We start from the raw sequence: 18927 nt of genomic DNA, 5'->3' as shown, positions 1-18927 counted from the left end.
CTACCTTGCCCATACAGATCCGATAATGAAAATAAATGATTTATATTATCATTAACTTGGTATTTTTATGTTTCAGCTAACAACAAAAATATTCTTCCAGAATCCATTTCATCGATGTTTTACAGTAACATAACTTTACATACCCATTTAACTAGACATACAGGCCAATGACGTCCATTTGCCTTCAGTAATTAAGGACATCCATTGCAAAGAAATGTATTAAATTTGAAGGCCCTATATACTTAAGAATTCCCTTGCCAAATCTATTAAGAAATCGCCATCCATTTCTACATTCAAAGTTAAGATCAAACAATTTATTTTCAACAATGCTCGTGAGCCCTATTATTATCCCTTGTTGGTATAAATTCTTTCTTTTGATTTATTTATTTATTACTCTGTGCTTCTAGTAAATGCTTTAAGCCATATCATTCATTTATTTGCTTCTATTTTTCTCGCATAGCACCATGTTGTTTTTTTTTTAGCCCTGTACACAAAATGTGGCTTATCATTAATTTAATTGTCTTTAATATTCTGTTCAATTCATCGTCTTGTCATTCAGTTTATATCTTTATGCTTATACTATTGCTTTAAGTATGCCATTTTTCTTTATTGCCATTTTCTTTAACTATTCTCTGTAGTAGCATCACTGTGTTAATATGAGCCCCGTACACAAAATGTAGTTAATACTCACCTTCCAGTTCACTGTTCATAGTGGTGGCGCAAGCAGTGCCTGCCTTTATTGCGACGCCACTTATTATTTTTTTGGGGGGGGGGCATGGCCCCCGTTGCCCCCCCCCCCCCCGGATCCGCCTTTGAGCAGGGGCGGATCCAGGAATTTTGGCGGGCGGCGGTATCAGGCCCACATGATTTTTGTCCAATTATTGCGGACACGCATGCAGCTGGCGGACATAGGTAATTATTATAACTAATTGTTATTTGGGGTGATTTTTTTCTGGATTCGCGCCTGGATTGCAGGCTGTCGCCATCAGTTTCTACGGCCGCAACATCTTGATCCCATTGTCATAAAACCGTTTGAAAAAGTGGAAAAAAGGGGAAACTGCTGCAAACTGCTTCCTTGGGAACGATTGGCGCGCCGTAGAGTCATTTTGCGGGTGTGCAGTCACTTTATGCGATGATGTACGCATGCGATGCTGTATAAGGACCTGCCCATCGTAACTTATACTGACTGTACCCTGGAAGGGCTCGCACAAGGACCGCTCAGAGTCCGGGATCTTGTCTTGCAACTTGGGAGCTTCCTGAAGCAGGTTCTGTGGAGACATGGGTGCAAATAGGGGGGGGGGGGGGGGTATCCTTCGTTCGACCTGTGATAGTACCCGCCAAACTTTTGTGATGAAAAAAAAGGCCGATTTCAAGGTCATCTTGTATGCTTTCCGATAGTCGAAGTGTACATGTAGTTCAGAAAATCAGTGATGCAAAAGGCCTTAAATGCAATTTGCGGCCGGTAAAAGCAAACATGGGTTTATTAAAGGATGTACATTTGTTTTGTATCGAGCGTCGCTAATTAATAACCTCCCAGCCTTGGCATGGGTCTAGTCTAGCTGGTCAGATGACGTTCCATCCCTGGCCCTGCGCGCGGTTAAAAGCCCCGGCCTTTGGTGGTGACGACCATCAGATGTCCCGGTTTCCAACTTATGGCCTAGCAAGTGAATTTACTTAGGGAAATTAAGACTGGATTACTGGGGAGTGGACCTGGTGGACTACGTGGGTTACCTAGTGGATTGGCTGGACTTTCTTTGGAACTAAAGGGTACGGGTTTGCTAGTTGCCTTTGTCGATGTTCCGTTAGGAGATATGACACATGACACTAGGGGGCGCTGTTCATGATACAGATATGTGCACGTGGGAAGTTCTAAAAAAAACTTGAATACCTCAAAATCTGCCTTTTTTTCTCACCACGAAAATGGGGGGGGGGGGGTGATCCAATGGCCCTCTGGCCCCTTCCCCCGGTCGAAAAGCCGGGGGATATAAATCCCATCCCCCGGTGTACATAATTATGTGTATGGACGAAATTTATTGTTGAACCAATTTATTTTGTTCCATTGGGCTTTCCATACACTTTACGTTGTTCTTAAGTCCGACTCCCAGACGACGTGTCATATCTCATCAGAGCAATAATGCGGACCCGACTACATCCGTTGTGATGCATCATGGGTAATTTTCTCCAATATGGCGAATGGGTTGTCAAATCTCTTGTAAATTTCCTTCTTTCATTGGGTTTCTGTTCTCAATTATCAAGATTTTTAGTTCATCGACCTATTGTAAAGATTTTGTAGAGTTTAGGTGAACAGGTGTGGATGACCGGAGGTGAGTATAATGATTTTTGGAAGGACAAAATTTCACAAAGACCCGGCCGTTCGATTGTCGACGTTCGCGTTGCTCATCATCAGTGATCATCATGCTCATGTTGCTATTCACGTCACGTCGGCAAGTTGGCCAAAAAAAAGGCGATTGTCATATGAATCTGATAATGATTGTGTAGTATCATGCTCCATGGTAGTATGTAGGCCTACCCACCCTGTTTAGTTTCGACTAAATTAGAGTGTAGCCTAGGTTTTTTTTGTCATTTGGAAATGACCTTTTCAACCTAAGGAGTAAGGCAAGGGCGAAGCAGACTTCTTTCAATTCTATTTCTATGAGTATGACGCTTTTTTTCTGTCAATGTCTTTTGTCTCAGTGTAAATAATTTAAACAGTTTCTTTGGCAGTGTTAATTCGGTAGACATTACAGAATTTGTTTGCTATCTCTCATTCTCTGAGTAGGCTAGGGCTAGGGCCTATCTGACGCCACTTCCACAATTGTGTACAAAGTCTATGGACATGACATGCATGATGGAGAATCAAGACAATTGTCTAAAATTAAATTGGAAATGGGAAAAAATTCCATACTCGGACGTCACTTTTTTCAATTATTTTTCTAGCGCCAAAAGTTACATCTTTTATGGTTATTCCTCCACTTTCCCTCCTCTACTCTCACCCTCTCCTTTCCTTAATTTCTATTTATTAATCAGTCAGTTACTTCATCGGGATTCGAACCTCTGACGCTTGCTTGATACACGAGACTCTTAACCGCTAGGCCGCGCACGATCGCTGTTGCAATAATCAATCTTTGGACGTATTTGAAGTATCCATTGAAATAAACTAAATATTCATGAGAAAATAAATATTCATAATGACGTATTGCACTATCATTGGCAGGCTCATGCGACGTCATGGTTGTTGATGTCACGTGTATAACGTACCGCTGTCTTTCAGCCACTACAATCAGTTTTGACCGGCTACTTCAAGTTAGTTCTGCACGACGTATGCATCCAAATGTGCTCTAAAAACACATTTTGAGTAAATTTTTTTCACCTTAACACAGCTTCCTGGATTTCTCTTGGTTAAAATGACAAGGTGAGGTGACAATTAATATGTTTGGCAGCAGATAAATTAACATCCGAGTATGGAACTTTTCCCTGGAAATGTTTCTCAGTCCCCGGCCCCATGGTCCCAGATTCATGTCTTAAGTTATGATTTTATCATCATTTTTTTGCAACAAATGACCTTCATGATATGAAGAAAAAAGTGGGGAGCAACTATAGAATGCAGGGCCACGCCGGAGCAAGGTTTTTTATTTTGCTTGGAGGCGTGGATGGATAGGAGTAATAGATATGCAAACCTGCAAAAAGTGCTAAGTACAGCGAATGCACTTGTCTTCTAAGCTTCTCATGAAGGATCGGACGGGAGGGCGTGCTTGTAAATGTGTTGGGGCACGGTACGGATCGGAGTCGCGGGGCACTGTCTGGAGTGGCGGAGGCGCGGAGTCGTGGAGTCGCAGAGTCTAGTCGCGGAGACGCGGGGCACTGGAGTGGCGGAGTCGCAGAGACTCGCGCCGATAGAGGGCGTAATTCTCGGCGGAATTTTTTTGAGAACGAAGCATCCGTATCCATTTTAAATGGGTTCGCAAATTAGGAAGGGAGCAGGGGGACGGGGCACTGTCTGGAGTGGCAGAGGCGCGGAGTCGCGGAGACTCGCGCCAATAGAGGGCGCAATTCTCGGCGGAATTTTTTTGAGAACGAAGCATCCGTATCCATTTTAAATGGGCTCGCAAATTAGGAAGGGAGGAGGGGGACGGGGCACTGTCTGGAGTGGCGGAGTCGTGGAGTCGCAGAGTCCATTTTAAATGAGGTCGCAAATTAGGAAGGAAGGAAGGGGACGGGGCACTGTCTGGAGTGGCAGAGGCATGGAGTCGCGGAGACTCGCGCCAATAGAGGGCGCAATTCTCGGCGGAATTTTTTTGAGAACGAAGCATCCGTATCCATTTTAAATGGGCTCGCAAATTAGGAAGGGAGGAGGGGGACGGGGCACTGTCTGGAGTGGCGGAGTCGTGGAGTCGCAGAGTCCATTTTAAATGAGGTCGCAAATTAGGAAGGAAGGAAGGGGACGGGGCACTGTCTGGAGTGGCAGAGTCGTGGAGTTGCAGAGACGCGCACCGATAGAGGGCGCAATTCTCGGAGATATCGACTGTGGCTCCACTCCTCCACGATCAATCCAATGGAAATTCTCTTTTATTCTATGCTTTACAATTATATACCTTTTTTCAGGCATGCAACTTTTCCTCGGATCAGCTGATTTCCTCTTTTTTTTACTTCTCATGTGTGCCATTGAAAATAGAAAAACACTGTACAAAGTCTGGGAAAAATTTAAATTTCCTCTTTTTTTGTGATTTCCCAGTTGCATGCCTGTTTTTTGTCAATTTACATGTAGAATGTGTTTTGGATGTGTTGACGGTGTGTTGACGCTTCTGTCATGTGTTGACGCTGTGTTGACGCTTTTTAGTGCGACCTGTCGTTTTCCTAGTTCCAGATAGCAAGCTTCATTCAGGCTGCTTTCGGCTCAACTAAGTAGGCCTTCTCCATAAACTCAAGTGACATTGATTAAAAGGTTTACCTTTGGTGATGAAGATACTACACACTATATTTTCCAAATTTAATGTCCTTTTAATTTGACTTTACGACGTCAAAAAGTACCGATGCCCTTTTTCCTAGTTCCGGATCGGTTTCATCAGTTCCGAATCCATCAAAGTGCTTTTACAATGTATGTATGTATGTAACTGCAATGCGACCTTGTTTTCAGACACATATTTTTATTCCGTTTATTTTGCGATTTTTTCCCCTCATGTGCCAGTTTCGTCTCTGTTTTTCATTCTCAAAACAGGATATTTTTCCCAGCTGAGAAGGCTGCGGACCTGATGATTCAGCCAGAAGACGCAGGAGGGTGTTATCGTTGAGCGAAATATGGAACAAGAAGAAAACTCGGATAATCAGCTGCAGGCTGGAGAAGAACCCACTGAGAATGAGGAAGAGGGGGCGGAGTCTGCTGGAGTAGAGGAAGGTGGGTGGCTGCAAATACTTCATCTGAAGTTTGAATTTGAGAAATTCATCCACTTTAATCATAACCTTTCAACATTGTCTCCTTTTTGGTAGTGCTATACCAAAAATCGGATGGGCATATCATATAAGGACGACTGAGTATATTAAAAAGAGTATGTAAAATCCTGCGGCCGTCACTGTCAATATGTTGAGGCTTGGCCAGTGACATCCTGGAGCAGTACATAGGATTTCAAGCATAATCCAGGCCTATATTTATGCATGGCAATAGCTGCCAACTGTTACGGATTTTTCGTAATTATTACGAATTGTTTGTTAACCCTTACCCTACTAGACCCTCCAACGCATGCCAATATGTGCCTCAAGAAAATCTCCTATGTTTTTTGCATGGCCCTCCAATATCTGCCATGTCATTTCAAGAGTAACTGGACAGGCACTCCAATACATGCCACAGAGAACAATGAGAGTCCTCTGATAACAAAGTGAGTGCCCCCAGCTGGTCAGTATCAGGCACCCTCCAGGGCCTCCAACTCCTGCCAATTGGAGCCTTCACTGTTAAGACAAACTATCTGCCAATAAACTGCAGCTGGAGGGCATTGGCATAACCAACTGACATGCAGTAAACTACCCTCAGAGAGTAAGGGTTAAATTACCAAAATACGATTTGCCACTAAAACATTACGAATTTCCTTTTTTCTACCTAACGAAAAAAAAAATACTTGTAAAGTATCATTTTTGACCGAAAACTTCTGGCGAAATGTTGCGATAATGGATGGACTGGTGACAAGTGTAATAAGAATGCAGTCAAGCACCTGATAGACATCAATGCAGTGTGCGCAGTGGAGTGCTTGAGGACCAGACTAAAAGTATTTTTCAATGATGTGTCATTTGTGTGCATCTCGTGGATGTGTGGTTGGGTGTGTGTATGTGAGTAATTTTCAGTGGCGATCGTGAGCACATTTGGTCGCTTATTGCTGGGAGATTTTTATCATTATCAGTGCGAGATTTTAATCATGGAATTTAATAAGAGTATGGTTGGAGTAATTGGTAATAGAGTTTGAGTTTGTCACAACGTCCAGAGAAGATAAATCAGCATGCGTTTGCAAGGTATGTTGACGGGATATTGCATACGGTGGCCCTAAATCATTGTGTGTAAAAACACGATACAAACTCGAAACTCCAAATCGATAGCATGCATCTCAAAAAAAATATGCGCACATGTTATTATTGTTAGTATTTATTTGACTTTAAATTTATTTTATTTATTTATTTTTTTTTTTTAATTATCTCTTGGCCTACAGTACTTTATTATTCACAACAAGAAGGGTATGCACATGTACATGTATGTGTACATGTAAGCTATGTACCTGTACCCGATGTTGGTAAAGCTTTTGATAAAACAAGCAGTTGAAAATGACCGCGCGGGTTGATTACTAATTGGGATTTTGAAAAGTTGGCAGCTATGCATGGCTGAGCAAAAACAACACAAGGTCCCGCCCAAGACCTTGACAAAGTGCATCCTCTGAAATCAGTAATGGCGTGTAGTGTCTGTGGCTGAGCGTACACACTATTTATTGGCTGCTCAACAGGACTGTTTGAAGCTCCTGAAGATACTGAGACGTTTGACGAAGAGGGAGGAAACGAGGAAACGCTAGATGAGGAGGAGGGGGAGGAGTTTGAAGAGAGTGGGGAGGAAGATGATGATGATGACGACGAAGAAGAAGATGAAGATGAAGGTAGTTGTGGGGCTTTATATGTTCAGTGGACACTAACAGTCAAGGAATTTTACAGGGCAATCATCTTTATGGACTCGGTGTATGAACTGTTGACCCTCACCCCCTAGGCCCTTTTGGCTAGGAACCATCCTCAATCTTGTAAATAATTGGATTCAGCCTCAATCCTTCAAAATCATCCGGTTTTTTTTCTTCTTAACTTTCTTCAGTGGAGGGATTGCCATTGCCTCAATCCTTCAAAATCCTCCAACAGGTAATGGGTTGAGGTGAGGCAGTGCCGATGAGATTCAGAAGCAGTGCGGATGATATGGAGCATAATGCTCCATTATGCATGACGTGGAATTAGGGAGACATTTCATTGTCTCCCTAACTCCACAACCCGTATATAGAGGCAAAATTTTATTGTAGCAAATAGGCTAGATCGATTGCTCGTGGTCCAATTAGTAAAAAATACCGAAATTCATGGGGGTGGGATAAGGTACATGTAAAATTGGGGTTAGGGGTCATTAAAGTTGGATAAAAATTTTATGCACAAGTCTATGGCAATGTCTCCCTAATACCCAATTATTGGTAACGATTATTATTATTATTATTATTTGCTTGTAGGTTCTTCCCGTCATACTAACGTATATGTCATTTATCTGCTTTGATGGGAATTTGGTTAACTACCTGCGAGTACTCGACTATCCGCGAGTAATTTCTTTGCGAGTACTCAGTAGAAAAATTCACTACTCGCCCAGGTTTATTCAGGCGTACTTTGCACTAATCAGTGCAGGCAAGTAGTGTGTCCCTTCTTCTGGAGCCCACCTGAGTCCTGACGAAGCGCCAGTTACTGTTCACACATGGAACCCATTGCCACGCTTCTTTCTTGAAGTAGATTACAGTCGACTCTCGTTATACATGTTATAACAAGTTAGATGGGGCTATTCAAATTACCATAACAGGAATGTTGTTATAAAAGGACAGCGAAACAAAGAAATACAAAGAGAACCTGAGATTTGGGACCTCAGAATTTGCTCTTTATAAGCAGAACCTCTTTATAAAAGTGCTCTTTATAATGAGAGTTGACTGTTCATGTATACTTCAATTTTGAAAGTTAAGCACAAAGTTCTCTCTATTTACAGGTGATGATGTCGATGAAGACGGGCAGGAAGGAGACGATGATGAGGAGGATGTTGACGATGATGGAGAAGATGTTGACGACGATGGAGAAGACGATGAGAATGAAGATGTTGATGATGATGACGACAATGATGATGAATGGGAGAACATTGATGAGGCGCAGAAATGTCCCGTTTGTCTGGATGTCTTCTGGGAGAAGGAAGTTGGGACCCCAGAGAGCTGCGATCACATCTTCTGCTTGGATTGCATCTTGGAGTGGAGCAGGGTTCGTAGATGGTTACTGTTTGCTTCTCCAGGTCTATATCACTGTTTATTTGTTGGTGTGTACCAACGGTCTCACCATGATGTTCATTCAGGGTGGGGGAATGTAAAATGATGGCTTACACTAGCAGTAAACTTGCGGTTGAACTCTGAGGTACCTTTTTAACTTTGAAAACCTCGAGGTAAACCTCGAGTTAGTGCCAGCTCAAGTTTTCATGTGACAGTCTCACCATGATGTTCATTCAGGGTGGGGGAATGTAAAATGGTGGCTTACACAAGCAGTAAACTTGCGGTTGAACTCTGAGGTACCTTTTTAACTTTGAAAACCTCAAGGTAAACCTCGAGTTAGTGCCAGCTCAATTTTGCATGTAACGGTCTCACCATGATGTTCATTCAGGGTGGGGAATGTAAAATGATTGCTTACACTAGCAGTAATCTTGCGGTTGAACTCTGAGGTACATTTTTAACTTTGAAAACCTTGAGGTAAACATTGAGTTAGTGCCAGCTCATTTTGCATGTAAGGGTCTCACCATGATGTTCATTCAGGGTGGGGGAATGTAAAATGATGGCTTACACAAGCAGTAATCTTGCGGTTCAACTCTGAGGTACCTTTTTAACTTTGAAAACCTCGAGGTAAACCTCAAGTTAGTGCCTGCTCAATTTTGCACATGTCCACTTAAGTGTTGCGTATTTTTCATGTGGCACATATTTTTAATTTTTTTTTTGTGGTGAACTACCTTTCGGAATTGGGGTCTCTCGCTTTTCCAGTCATCAAAAGGAGGGGGGGGGGGGGAGGTCAAGAGTGGGGATCTGGATACCATCCTACTAACCTTAACTTCCTAGCATGATTTACTCAGGAACCATACTCATTCTGGCAGATTTCAGCACACATATTTCTGACTTATATCTAGAGGTGTGCCAACTCAACGTAAAAGACTGTCAGTTTAGGGGTACTGTACCCATCCTGACAGATTCCAGGGTTAAGGCTCAGTCACACTATCGTCTTGCCTACCCATGCTGAAATCATCACAGTCCAACCTAAGTGGAACCCAGCCTCACCAAATACAAGTAGTCAAGGTGTACTGTTCACACTGCGCCACCAGTGTGCACCCATGTAGATAGCTGGGTCCAACACAGAGGTTTCGGATAGTGTGATCAACTTTGCTGCATTCGGCATTAACCATTTGCTTGTACACAACTTGTAGCCATCGTAATTGCCTTGACCGGTTTTCTTTGTTTCATCATCAGAACATAAACACGTGTCCTGTCGATCGGAGTCTGTTTCGTTCCATCTTGGTGCGCCACTCGCTCCATGGTGAGGTAGTCAGGAGGATTGAGGTTGATGAGAGGAAACCAGACGAGCAAGACGATGACGATGCTACTTATTGTGAGGTAAGGAACTAAGATACTGTCTCACTGAATTTTAGTATGGACTCCGTGCACAAGTACCCCATCAACGGTAAGAAAGGGAGAGTTTGGGGAGAAAACTCTGAGTGACATTCGAACGCATTGCTGACGATGCCTGTCGCTCACGCGAAGATGCTATGTCTTTGTGTACATTCAGGATGAAATAAGTCATGCATACTTCGCGCGATCCAGTACACACACACACACACACCCAGACTTACGTTACATACCTTGTGTGGACATTGCTTTGTTTTCGTGTAGTTAAGAAAACTCGGTACAAAAAATAAGTTTACTTAAACTGTGAAAACTCTTTTAACCCAATTTTTTTTCTATGATTCCCTATAGTGTTTCTCTTCATTCTGCTACGGATAAACCTAACCCAAAAATGCCTCTAAACCTGTTTTCCAGAAAGGGCAAAACCTTATGTGGACACGGCTTAGTCCACATAAGGTTAACACAACCTGCATTATGTGGACCTCTTTTGTTCACAAGTCCACATAGGGTATGTAACACAAACTCACACACACACCCACATGTGTAAATGCCGGCAATCGTGGACGCCCCATTGTCCCTAATCCTCTTGCCTTTGTTTGTACTCTAACTTTGTAGCGACAGCTCTCATTGGTTTTGTACACGATTTTGAGATCGTGGACGTTTGGTCAATCATGGCCTTATTGTTTGCCCCCACATTCTTTTGTCCTACGTCCACGATTGCTGGTGTTTACATACTCACACCCACACACACGCAAGCGTGCGTTCACCGTCGATCGTGGACGTCCTATTGTCCTTCTTTTGTTTGTACTTTAACTTTTTAGGAAGACTCCCATAGGTTTTGTACATGACCCCAATCCAGGACGGATGTTTGTAATTGTGGACGATATTGTTCTCTTTTGTTCTCTGGTATTTTTTGTCTATGGTTTGAAAAGATGAACACGTACACAAGTGTGTATTTACCTGTAATCGGGGACCCCCTATTGTCCCTCTTTTGTTTGCTCTTTAACTTTTTAGGAAGACCTCCCATATGTTTTGTACACATTGCCAAATTGGGGACCCTTCGGGAATTGGGGACCCTATTGTCCTCTGTTGTTCAACGTCCCCAATTGGATGCAGAAACAAACACACGGTGTGTCCCTAGCCCTACAAACAGGGCTGTAATTTGGCTGTCTTTTAAAGAGGTTGTGGAATGCTCGAAGACATTTCCGTCATTTTTCGGGTATATGTAGCCTAGGGTGTGATGAAATAAAAACAAGTATTGTTTCTGTCATAAAATGAGTACAAAAGGTACTTTTGAGAGCTGTTTTTCAAGTCCTGTCATGCCTGTTTCGACCCGAACATGCAATTTGTGTAAAAGTCGTCGTTGCGGGCAGCAAACAAAACACAGTCAATCGTGACGTAATAAACAGGACTCCCGATGCAGAGTAGCATAAACGAGTCCTGTTTATTACGTCACGATTGACTGTGTTTTGTTTGCTGCCCGCAACGACGACTTTTACACAAATTGCACGTTCAGGTCGAAACAGGACCTGAAAAATAGCTCTCAAAAGTACCCTTTGTCCTCATTTCATGACAGAAACAATAGTCGTTTTTATTTCATCACACCTTAGGCCACATATACCCAAAAAATGACGGAAATGTCTTCGAGCATTCCACATACTCTTTAACATTGGTCTTGAACTGTCCCCATTACAGCCCTGCTTTGGAGGTCGCTAAATATGCAAGATGTCGCTTCACGAGTCTTGCCTGATACATTTGATTCCAAATATCTCCCGAAATGCATATCACTGAACACTCTGTATATATACATATGCTCATGTGTAAATCAAGCTCTGTTACATGTACATTTGTAAATCACGATTAGTACGCAACGGTTAAAAGAAAGATGGCTGGCCATATGTTGTGGCCTTGGGCAAGCCACTTCATTCCCAATTGCCTCTCTCCACCCAGGAATATAAATGGGTACCGGCATTAGCTGGGGAGCAATGCAATGGACTAGAATCTCGTCCAGGGGGAATAGAAACATTGCCAGTTGTGTTTCATGCTTCTGAAACTAGAGATAAACGCGGGCCTATTGGGCCATATTGGCTCGTGACAGACTTGACTTTACGTACTGCTCCTGTGTTGCAGGTGTGTGGACGTTGCGACAGGGAAGATCGTTTGCTTCTTTGCGATGGCTGTGATGCTGGCTACCACTGTGAGTGTCTGGACCCTCCTCTTGAACACATCCCTATTGAAGAATGGTACTGCCCAGAATGTGTGGCCCAAAACAGGCATCAAGGTAGGACTGTTCCATCTTTGGGCATTTGCAGGGTAAACCAAGATTAGTTGATCGGTACAATATAAGGTTGCTACACCTACGCTCTTTAACATGTTCTGTTTTTTTTTTTCCTTAACAAATTTTCAATTTGTGTGTTTTATTTAAATGCAAAAAGCTACCTGTTTTCATTTTGGACGTTTTCAGTCTCTGAAATTATGTTTTTATTTTTGGTTGCTTTTGTGTCTACAAATTATTATCGGGCTGCAAGTACTTTCAAATTAATAACCCTCCTACTGATAGAACTATCACAAACCGTCCAAAAATATATCCATTTCCTCTCCAATAGCACATTTGTACAGGCTGGTCAACAACTGCTGGAACCCCCATGGATTAACCCTAACTCCCTAGGCATTTTTGCTGGGATGCAACCGCAATCCTACAAAATCCTCCAACTGCCTCCACGTAAAAATTGCATGCAGCCTCAATCCTGCAAAATCCTGCAGCAATCACTGTCACTATGTTGAGGCAGAGCCAGTGACATCCTGGAGCAGTGCACAGGATTCCAAGTATGATCTCGGCCTAGATGTATGCATGGCTGAGCGTAATTAAACAACACAAGGTCCGGCCCAAGACCTTGACACAGTGCATCCTCCAAAATCAGCTACACATTTTTGCCATGTTGCCTCAATCCTGCAGAATCCTCCATTTTGCAAAGATAATTTTGGAGGATTTGGGAAGGTTAGGGTTAAACCATATGGGTCATTCCACCGGGTTGGGGAACAATGTGTGACATATGACCATATTAACCCCAACTCCCTAGGCCTTTTTGCTAGGATGAAACCTCAATCCTGCAAAATCCTCCAATTGGCTGCATGGAAAAATAGCATATAGCCCCCATCCTGCAAGTTCATCCATTATTCCTTGAATATGGACCGTGGAGGGGTGACCACTGCCTGAATCCTGCAAAATCCTGCGGCAGTGTCTGTCAATATGTTGAGGCTTGGCCAGTGACATCCTGGAGCAGTACGAAGGATTTGAAGCATAATCCAAGCCTATAGTTATGCATGGCTGAGCAAAAATAACTCAAAGTCCGGCCCAAGACCTTGACAAAGTGTATTCTACGAAGTCAGTAATGCACTTTTGCCATGTAACCTCAATCCTCCAAATTCCTCCACTTTGGCAAAGAGGATTTTGAAGGATTCAGGGTGGTTAGGGTTAAGAAAAGCATGAAAAGCACGGTGTCAATGTTACATCCGAATTAATACATTTTTGCTCATATTTTTGTCAAAGTACTTTCAAATGATTTCAAACTTTCTCAAGTATTGAAACACCTTAAGAACAATATTATGTTGATCAATTGTTTAGAATGCATTGATACTTTTAATAAAATAACCAAATATATAGATGTAACATGCACTGCTTCCCAACCCGGTGGAATGACCCATAACTGAACGTGGGCAGAATTTGTGGTTCCATGTCTCATTCTAAAGCGAATATTGTGTATTGCTTAAAACCTCAATCTTAAAAAGAAAAAGTGGAAGTGAAGCTCAAAAGAATCCGTGGGGAGAGCAACTTCAACCCTAACTCCCTAGGGTGATTTATTAGGAACTTTCCTCATCCTTGCAAATCCCAACACCATATGGTAAACTGTGCACATAAGCAGTTGGACTCTGTTTATTTGTGGTCTGCCTAATCCCACGTAGAGCACAGTCAGTTTTCTAGTGCAGTACTCATCCTAACAGATTCTAACAAACCCTGGTGTTGGAGTTTGGCTGGTTGGGGATCGTTAGGTTAGTGTTAGTGTTGATTTTGATATCATTGATTTCCACAGAAGACAGCAGTGAGGAAGAGCCAGAGACCATTGCGCATCATGCCTCATGGTCCGCTGAGCATCAAGACGATCGCTCAGCGACACGCAGACGACGTCACATGACTCGTGAGCATCCCCCGGCCAGAGCCATCGCTAGGACTCACGTCAGTGAACGAGTCCGAGCCAGAATCACTCAGGCTAGAGCAGCGGAACGGCAAGTTGAACAGGTAAGACCGCTTCATTGAACCATGTTTGCGTTAAGTCCAGGCCTCACAGCAAAACCTTAAAACCTATAAAAACTTGTATTTCAACTTGGGAGTCTATTTTTTGTTTAACCCTTACTCTCTGAGGGTAGTTTACTGCATGTCAGTTGGTTATGCCAATGCCCTCCAGCTGCAGTTTATTGGCAGATAGTTGGTCTTAACACTGAAGGCTCCAATTGGCAGGAGTTGGAGGCCCTGGAGGGTGCCTGATACTGACCAGCTGGGGGCACTCACTTTGTTATCAGAGGACTCTCATTGTTCTCTGTGGCATGTATTGGAGTGCCTGTCCAGTTACCCTTGAAATGACATGGCAGATATTGGAGGGCCATGCAAAAAACATAGGAGATTTTCTTGAAGCACATATTGGCATGCGTTGGAGGGTCTAGTAGGGTAAGGGTTAAAGTAACCTATGGGCTCCGTGCGCCAACAAAAGAGGGCGCTTTTTTACCACTTTTGAGAGCCCCATGGACGGGACAACACATGTGCTTACTGTACTGGTTTGCGTGCGAAAATATGCATGACTTATTTATCCTCTCCCAGACTAATCCCCGCCCCCAATAACTTTGGATCATTGGAAATACACAGTGGGTGGACCAGGAAGCGGTCTAGGCTTCCCCCAACTCTTCTTTTCTGGCCGTTGAAGGGGTACTTGTGCACAGAGCCCATAAAACCTATAAAAACCTTCGTTCAAGCAAACTTTAATCCTGATAGGTCGATCCATGGCGGAAAGAGTGTGATATTACAACTAATAGTGCGGTCGATATCGCACTCTGCGCGCACGTGCAATATGATAACCACTGAAAAGTTCGTGCACTGCGTACGTGTTCAATCTTTGCTGTGCGTCAAGTTTGCTTTAAGATATATTCATTATCTCACTCGCACTAGTGGAACACGGAAAATGTAGTACATCTTGCGTCCCACATACGGCCTCGTGGTACACAGACGCACTACAGTATTCTGTGTTCCACTCACGCTCGTGGGATAACTACATTTTTTTTGTTATTGTGCCATGACATTTAAGTCAGGTCAAGTCAAGTCACTACCTATTCCTGTGAACTGTGGCAAATGCCATTCACTTGTCATTGTTCATCCTAGGAGTGTGAAATCTCAGCTTTAAAGCTGATTTCAGCTCTCTTTGTTTTGGATTTCAGCTTTTTTCCCCTCATTTGGAGGAGATTCCCAAAGTTCAGCTTTTTGCACCTTTTTTCAGGTGTTTTCAGCTGTTTTTATCAGTGGTCACTCACACCCCTGTCTTCTGCTGTTAGGCCAAAAAAAAATACACAATGTAGTCGGTCTCTGGTCAGACCGAAGTTCCGGAATTGATGCGTGACGCAGGTTTTTTGTTTTTTTTTTATGGTTTTTTTTTTTTTCAAACTTGAATGGTACAGACAAGGTGGGTACTATTTTGCTTTTTTGTGTCCTCATTATACATTGATGTCCTCCATAATTTGCCTTGGTGCACTTTTATCATTTGCCTTGGTGCAATTTTCCCATTCATTGGTGCTCCTTGGTACAAACATTTGAGGAGGTGTGGCAATAGAGGGCGCTGTTGTAGATTACGTGTTAATTTGAAGAAAAAAAATTTTTGACGAGCATGATTAAAATCGACGTGCGCTGAACAGAGACCGAGTATTTTTTTTTTTTAGCCTTGCTTTTGACTGGACTTGTGATGGACTGAACTTCAACACAACTATGCAAATAATACTCCATATTTTGGACGAATTGGTGCACTTTTTACTTTCGGCTGAAAAAAACATGATCTCATTTTGTTTTATTGGATAATTCTGGCTGTTTGTACTTAACTCTCAATTAAATAATGAAAACCCTTTTAATGTGAGAACATGTTTTTGGATTTATCAGCGTATGTCTGGAACCAGTGGCACAGCTAGAAAGAAACCAGTGAAGCGTAAGACAACCAAGAAACGTAAGACCACCAAGAAACGGCGCACCACCAAAAAGAGGAAGGTTTCCTCAAAGACGGGAACAACTAAGACACCTGGGAAGAAAAGGAAATTCAAGAGGAGAAAGAAACGACGCTCAAAGGTAAGACGAGATCAGTTGGATTGAGGGTGACTATTCCTTGCTTGTTTTTGTATGCTTGGTAGTTTGTAGGCGCATCTACCTCGACCATGTTCTCAGGGTCTACTTTTAACGTACTAGACCCTGCGATGAAGCCTTTATCCTGTCTTCTGATTTGATCGTGCAAAAGCATGTAATGAATTTGCATCGTGTAGTTGGTGTTTTTTATTTCCAGTGTGTGTAATGTGTTTTAACGATCGTTGTGAATTATATACGTCGAGTCCTCTTCCGAAACAATCGTTCCTTTTCTAGTTTGCTTATAATCGTATTTAGTGTACAACTGCATCAGAGTTTCATCATTGAGTGCTACCTTACTTTTTTATTTGATCATTGATACCTTTATAGTGGCATTGTGTTACAATATCGTTTCGGTTTGCGGTAACACCATGTGGTAATAACTACTGCTTAGAAGATATTGGTTCTGAAAAGAACTTGTCCTGCTTATTATCAACTTTGCTAAGTAGTTTTTTTTGTTCTGATAAGAACAGTCCTGCTTTAAGTTCTAAACGAACTTGTCTTTGGTCTCAACGTTTCGACTAGCCTGCTCTAGTCATCGCCAGTCTCCTGACTTTGACTATAGAGCAGGCTAGTCGAAACATTGAGACCAAAGACAAGTTTGTTTAGAACTTACAGCAGGACTAAACGAACTTGTCTTTGGTCTCAACATTTCGACTAGCCTGCTCTAGTCATCTCTGCCTGCTCTGTCTCCTGACGATGACTAGAGCAGGCTAGTCGAAACGTTGAGACCAAAGACAAGTTCGTTTAGAACTTACAGCAGGACTGTTCTTTTCAGAACTAATATCTTCTAAGCAGTAGTTATTACCACATGGTGTTACCGCAAACCGAAACGATACCGATAACCCAACATGCAAAGCCTCAAATCTTATATTGTGTTACAATGTGAAATAGTGGTGTGCATTTACTGGTAGAACAGGAACCGGGAACCCTATTGAAGTAAAACAATGGTATTTGTGAAAGAAACCAAACCCCAAAGTTGTCTGACGGGTTTTGTAGCTTTACGGTGTAAACTGCAACTGTCACGAGCGTCATCTGTTGCATGTCAAATGCACATAAAAGTGATATTTGTTTTGGTTTTCAATGTAGCCTGGTTTTCGTTATGAAAATTACCCACAAATGAAATTCAAAACCTTTCCTTTCATTGTTTGAGAAGTTACCAAGTAATTTGTAAAGCTGGTTGCGGTACCCGATTCCATAATCTGGAACCAGTTCCTGACATCAGTGGTCTGGTACCTAGCATACCTGGTTCCAATGCACACCTCTAATGTACAAAAGTGTCTTCATAATGAGGGTATAAGCCTTGCACTGTAGTAGCAAAAAAGCAGTGTATGACCATGGAGATTGTTTGAAGCGTTTCAATTCATTATGTGCCGTTCCGTTTTTAATGAGGGTATAAGCCTTGCACTGTAGTAGCAAAAAAGCAGTGTATGACCATGGAGATTGTTTGAAGCGTTTTAATTCATTATGTGCCGTTCCGTTTTTAAACAGACCAACAAACGTGTCACCAAAGCAGCAGGTCCAAAAAGTGTCTTCATAATGAGGGTATAAGCCTTGCACTGTAGTAGCAAAAAAGCAGTGTATGACCATGGAGATTGTTTGAAGCGTTTCAATTCATTATGTGCCGTTCTGTTTTTAAACAGACCAACAAACGTGTCACCAAAGCAGCAGGTCCGAAGACAATCCGAGGAAGGATTGCTGGCAAACTGATGTTAGTCAAGCCACGGACGGGCAGCATGATGCCTGACATGAAGGTCAAAGGTCAACAGACTTTGGGATTCCGGAGGTCTGAGATCGGAGCAGCAGCATTGACGATCACTGGTAGCGATAACCTGCTTGACCCAAGGTAACAGTCACAAGCTTTCACACTGTCCAAAACCCTAGGGAGTGTTTGACCCACGGTAACAGTCACAATCTTTCACACTGTACAAAACCTTGGGGAGTGATTGACCCAAGATAACAGTCACAAGCTTTCACACTGTCCAAAGCCTGAGGGAGTGTTTGACCCACGGTAACAGTCACAAGCTTTCACACTGTCCAAAACCGTGAAGAGTGATTGACCTAAGGTAACAGTCAAAGCTTTCACACTGCCGTAAACCTGAGGGAGTGATTGACCCATGGTAACAGTCGCAAGCTTTCACACTGTCCAAACCTTAGGGAGTGATTGACCCAAGGTAACAGTCACAAGCTTTTACACTGTCCAAAACCTGAGGGAGTGAGTGACCCAGGGTAACAGTCACAAGCTTTTACACTGTCCAAAACCTGAGTGAGTGAGTGACCTAGGGTAACAGTCACAAGCTTTCACACTGTCCAAAACCTGAGGGAGTAATTGACCCACGTTAAAAGTCACAAGCTTTCACACTGTCCAAAACCTTTGGGAGTGACTGACCCACGGTAACATTCCGTGCTGTGTACCTCACACGCGTAGTGCACAAATGTCCTATTATGGAGATTGGCGCGAGCAAGCGCGTACTTTACGATAAAGCAACGTAGCTGATGTTAAATCAGCAGTTTAAAACCACCCACGTGATGGCCTTTTGATCAATAGGAATGCGTAAACTCTCTCAGGTATTTATGAACAAAGAAATTGAACGT

At 42.7% G+C, this 18927-nt stretch overlaps 1 protein-coding gene across 2 annotated transcripts in view; it reads left to right on the top strand.

Annotated features, from left to right (window-relative positions):
* The first annotated feature begins 2147 nt into the window (after positions 1 to 2147).
* Positions 2148 to 18927, top strand: part of LOC119733256 (protein SCAF11-like) — a 28470-nt gene continuing 11690 nt past the window's right edge. Inside the window, exons 1-10 of one of the 2 annotated variants that reach the window (XM_038206927.1) lie at positions 2148 to 2324; positions 5216 to 5392; positions 6978 to 7124; positions 8246 to 8508; positions 9753 to 9896; positions 12036 to 12186; positions 13997 to 14202; positions 16099 to 16281; positions 17824 to 17851; positions 18004 to 18178. In XM_038206927.1, coding sequence (XP_038062855.1) covers positions 5296 to 5392; positions 6978 to 7124; positions 8246 to 8508; positions 9753 to 9896; positions 12036 to 12186; positions 13997 to 14202; positions 16099 to 16281; positions 17824 to 17851; positions 18004 to 18178 — 1394 coding nt within the window. In that variant the 5' untranslated portion in view covers positions 2148 to 2324; positions 5216 to 5295. Of the gene's footprint in view, positions 2325 to 5215; positions 5393 to 6977; positions 7125 to 8245; positions 8509 to 9752; positions 9897 to 12035; positions 12187 to 13996; positions 14203 to 16098; positions 16282 to 17823; positions 17852 to 17975; positions 18179 to 18927 lie in introns of both variants that reach the window. The other variant, XM_038206880.1, reaches the window with a different exon arrangement.

This window comes from Patiria miniata, unplaced genomic scaffold, assembly GCF_015706575.1.
Source record: "Patiria miniata isolate m_02_andy unplaced genomic scaffold, ASM1570657v1 HiC_scaffold_1, whole genome shotgun sequence".
NCBI lineage: Eukaryota > Metazoa > Echinodermata > Asteroidea > Valvatida > Asterinidae > Patiria > Patiria miniata.
Note: the sequence above shows the minus strand (reverse complement) of the source record. Positions and strands in the feature narration are given on the sequence as shown.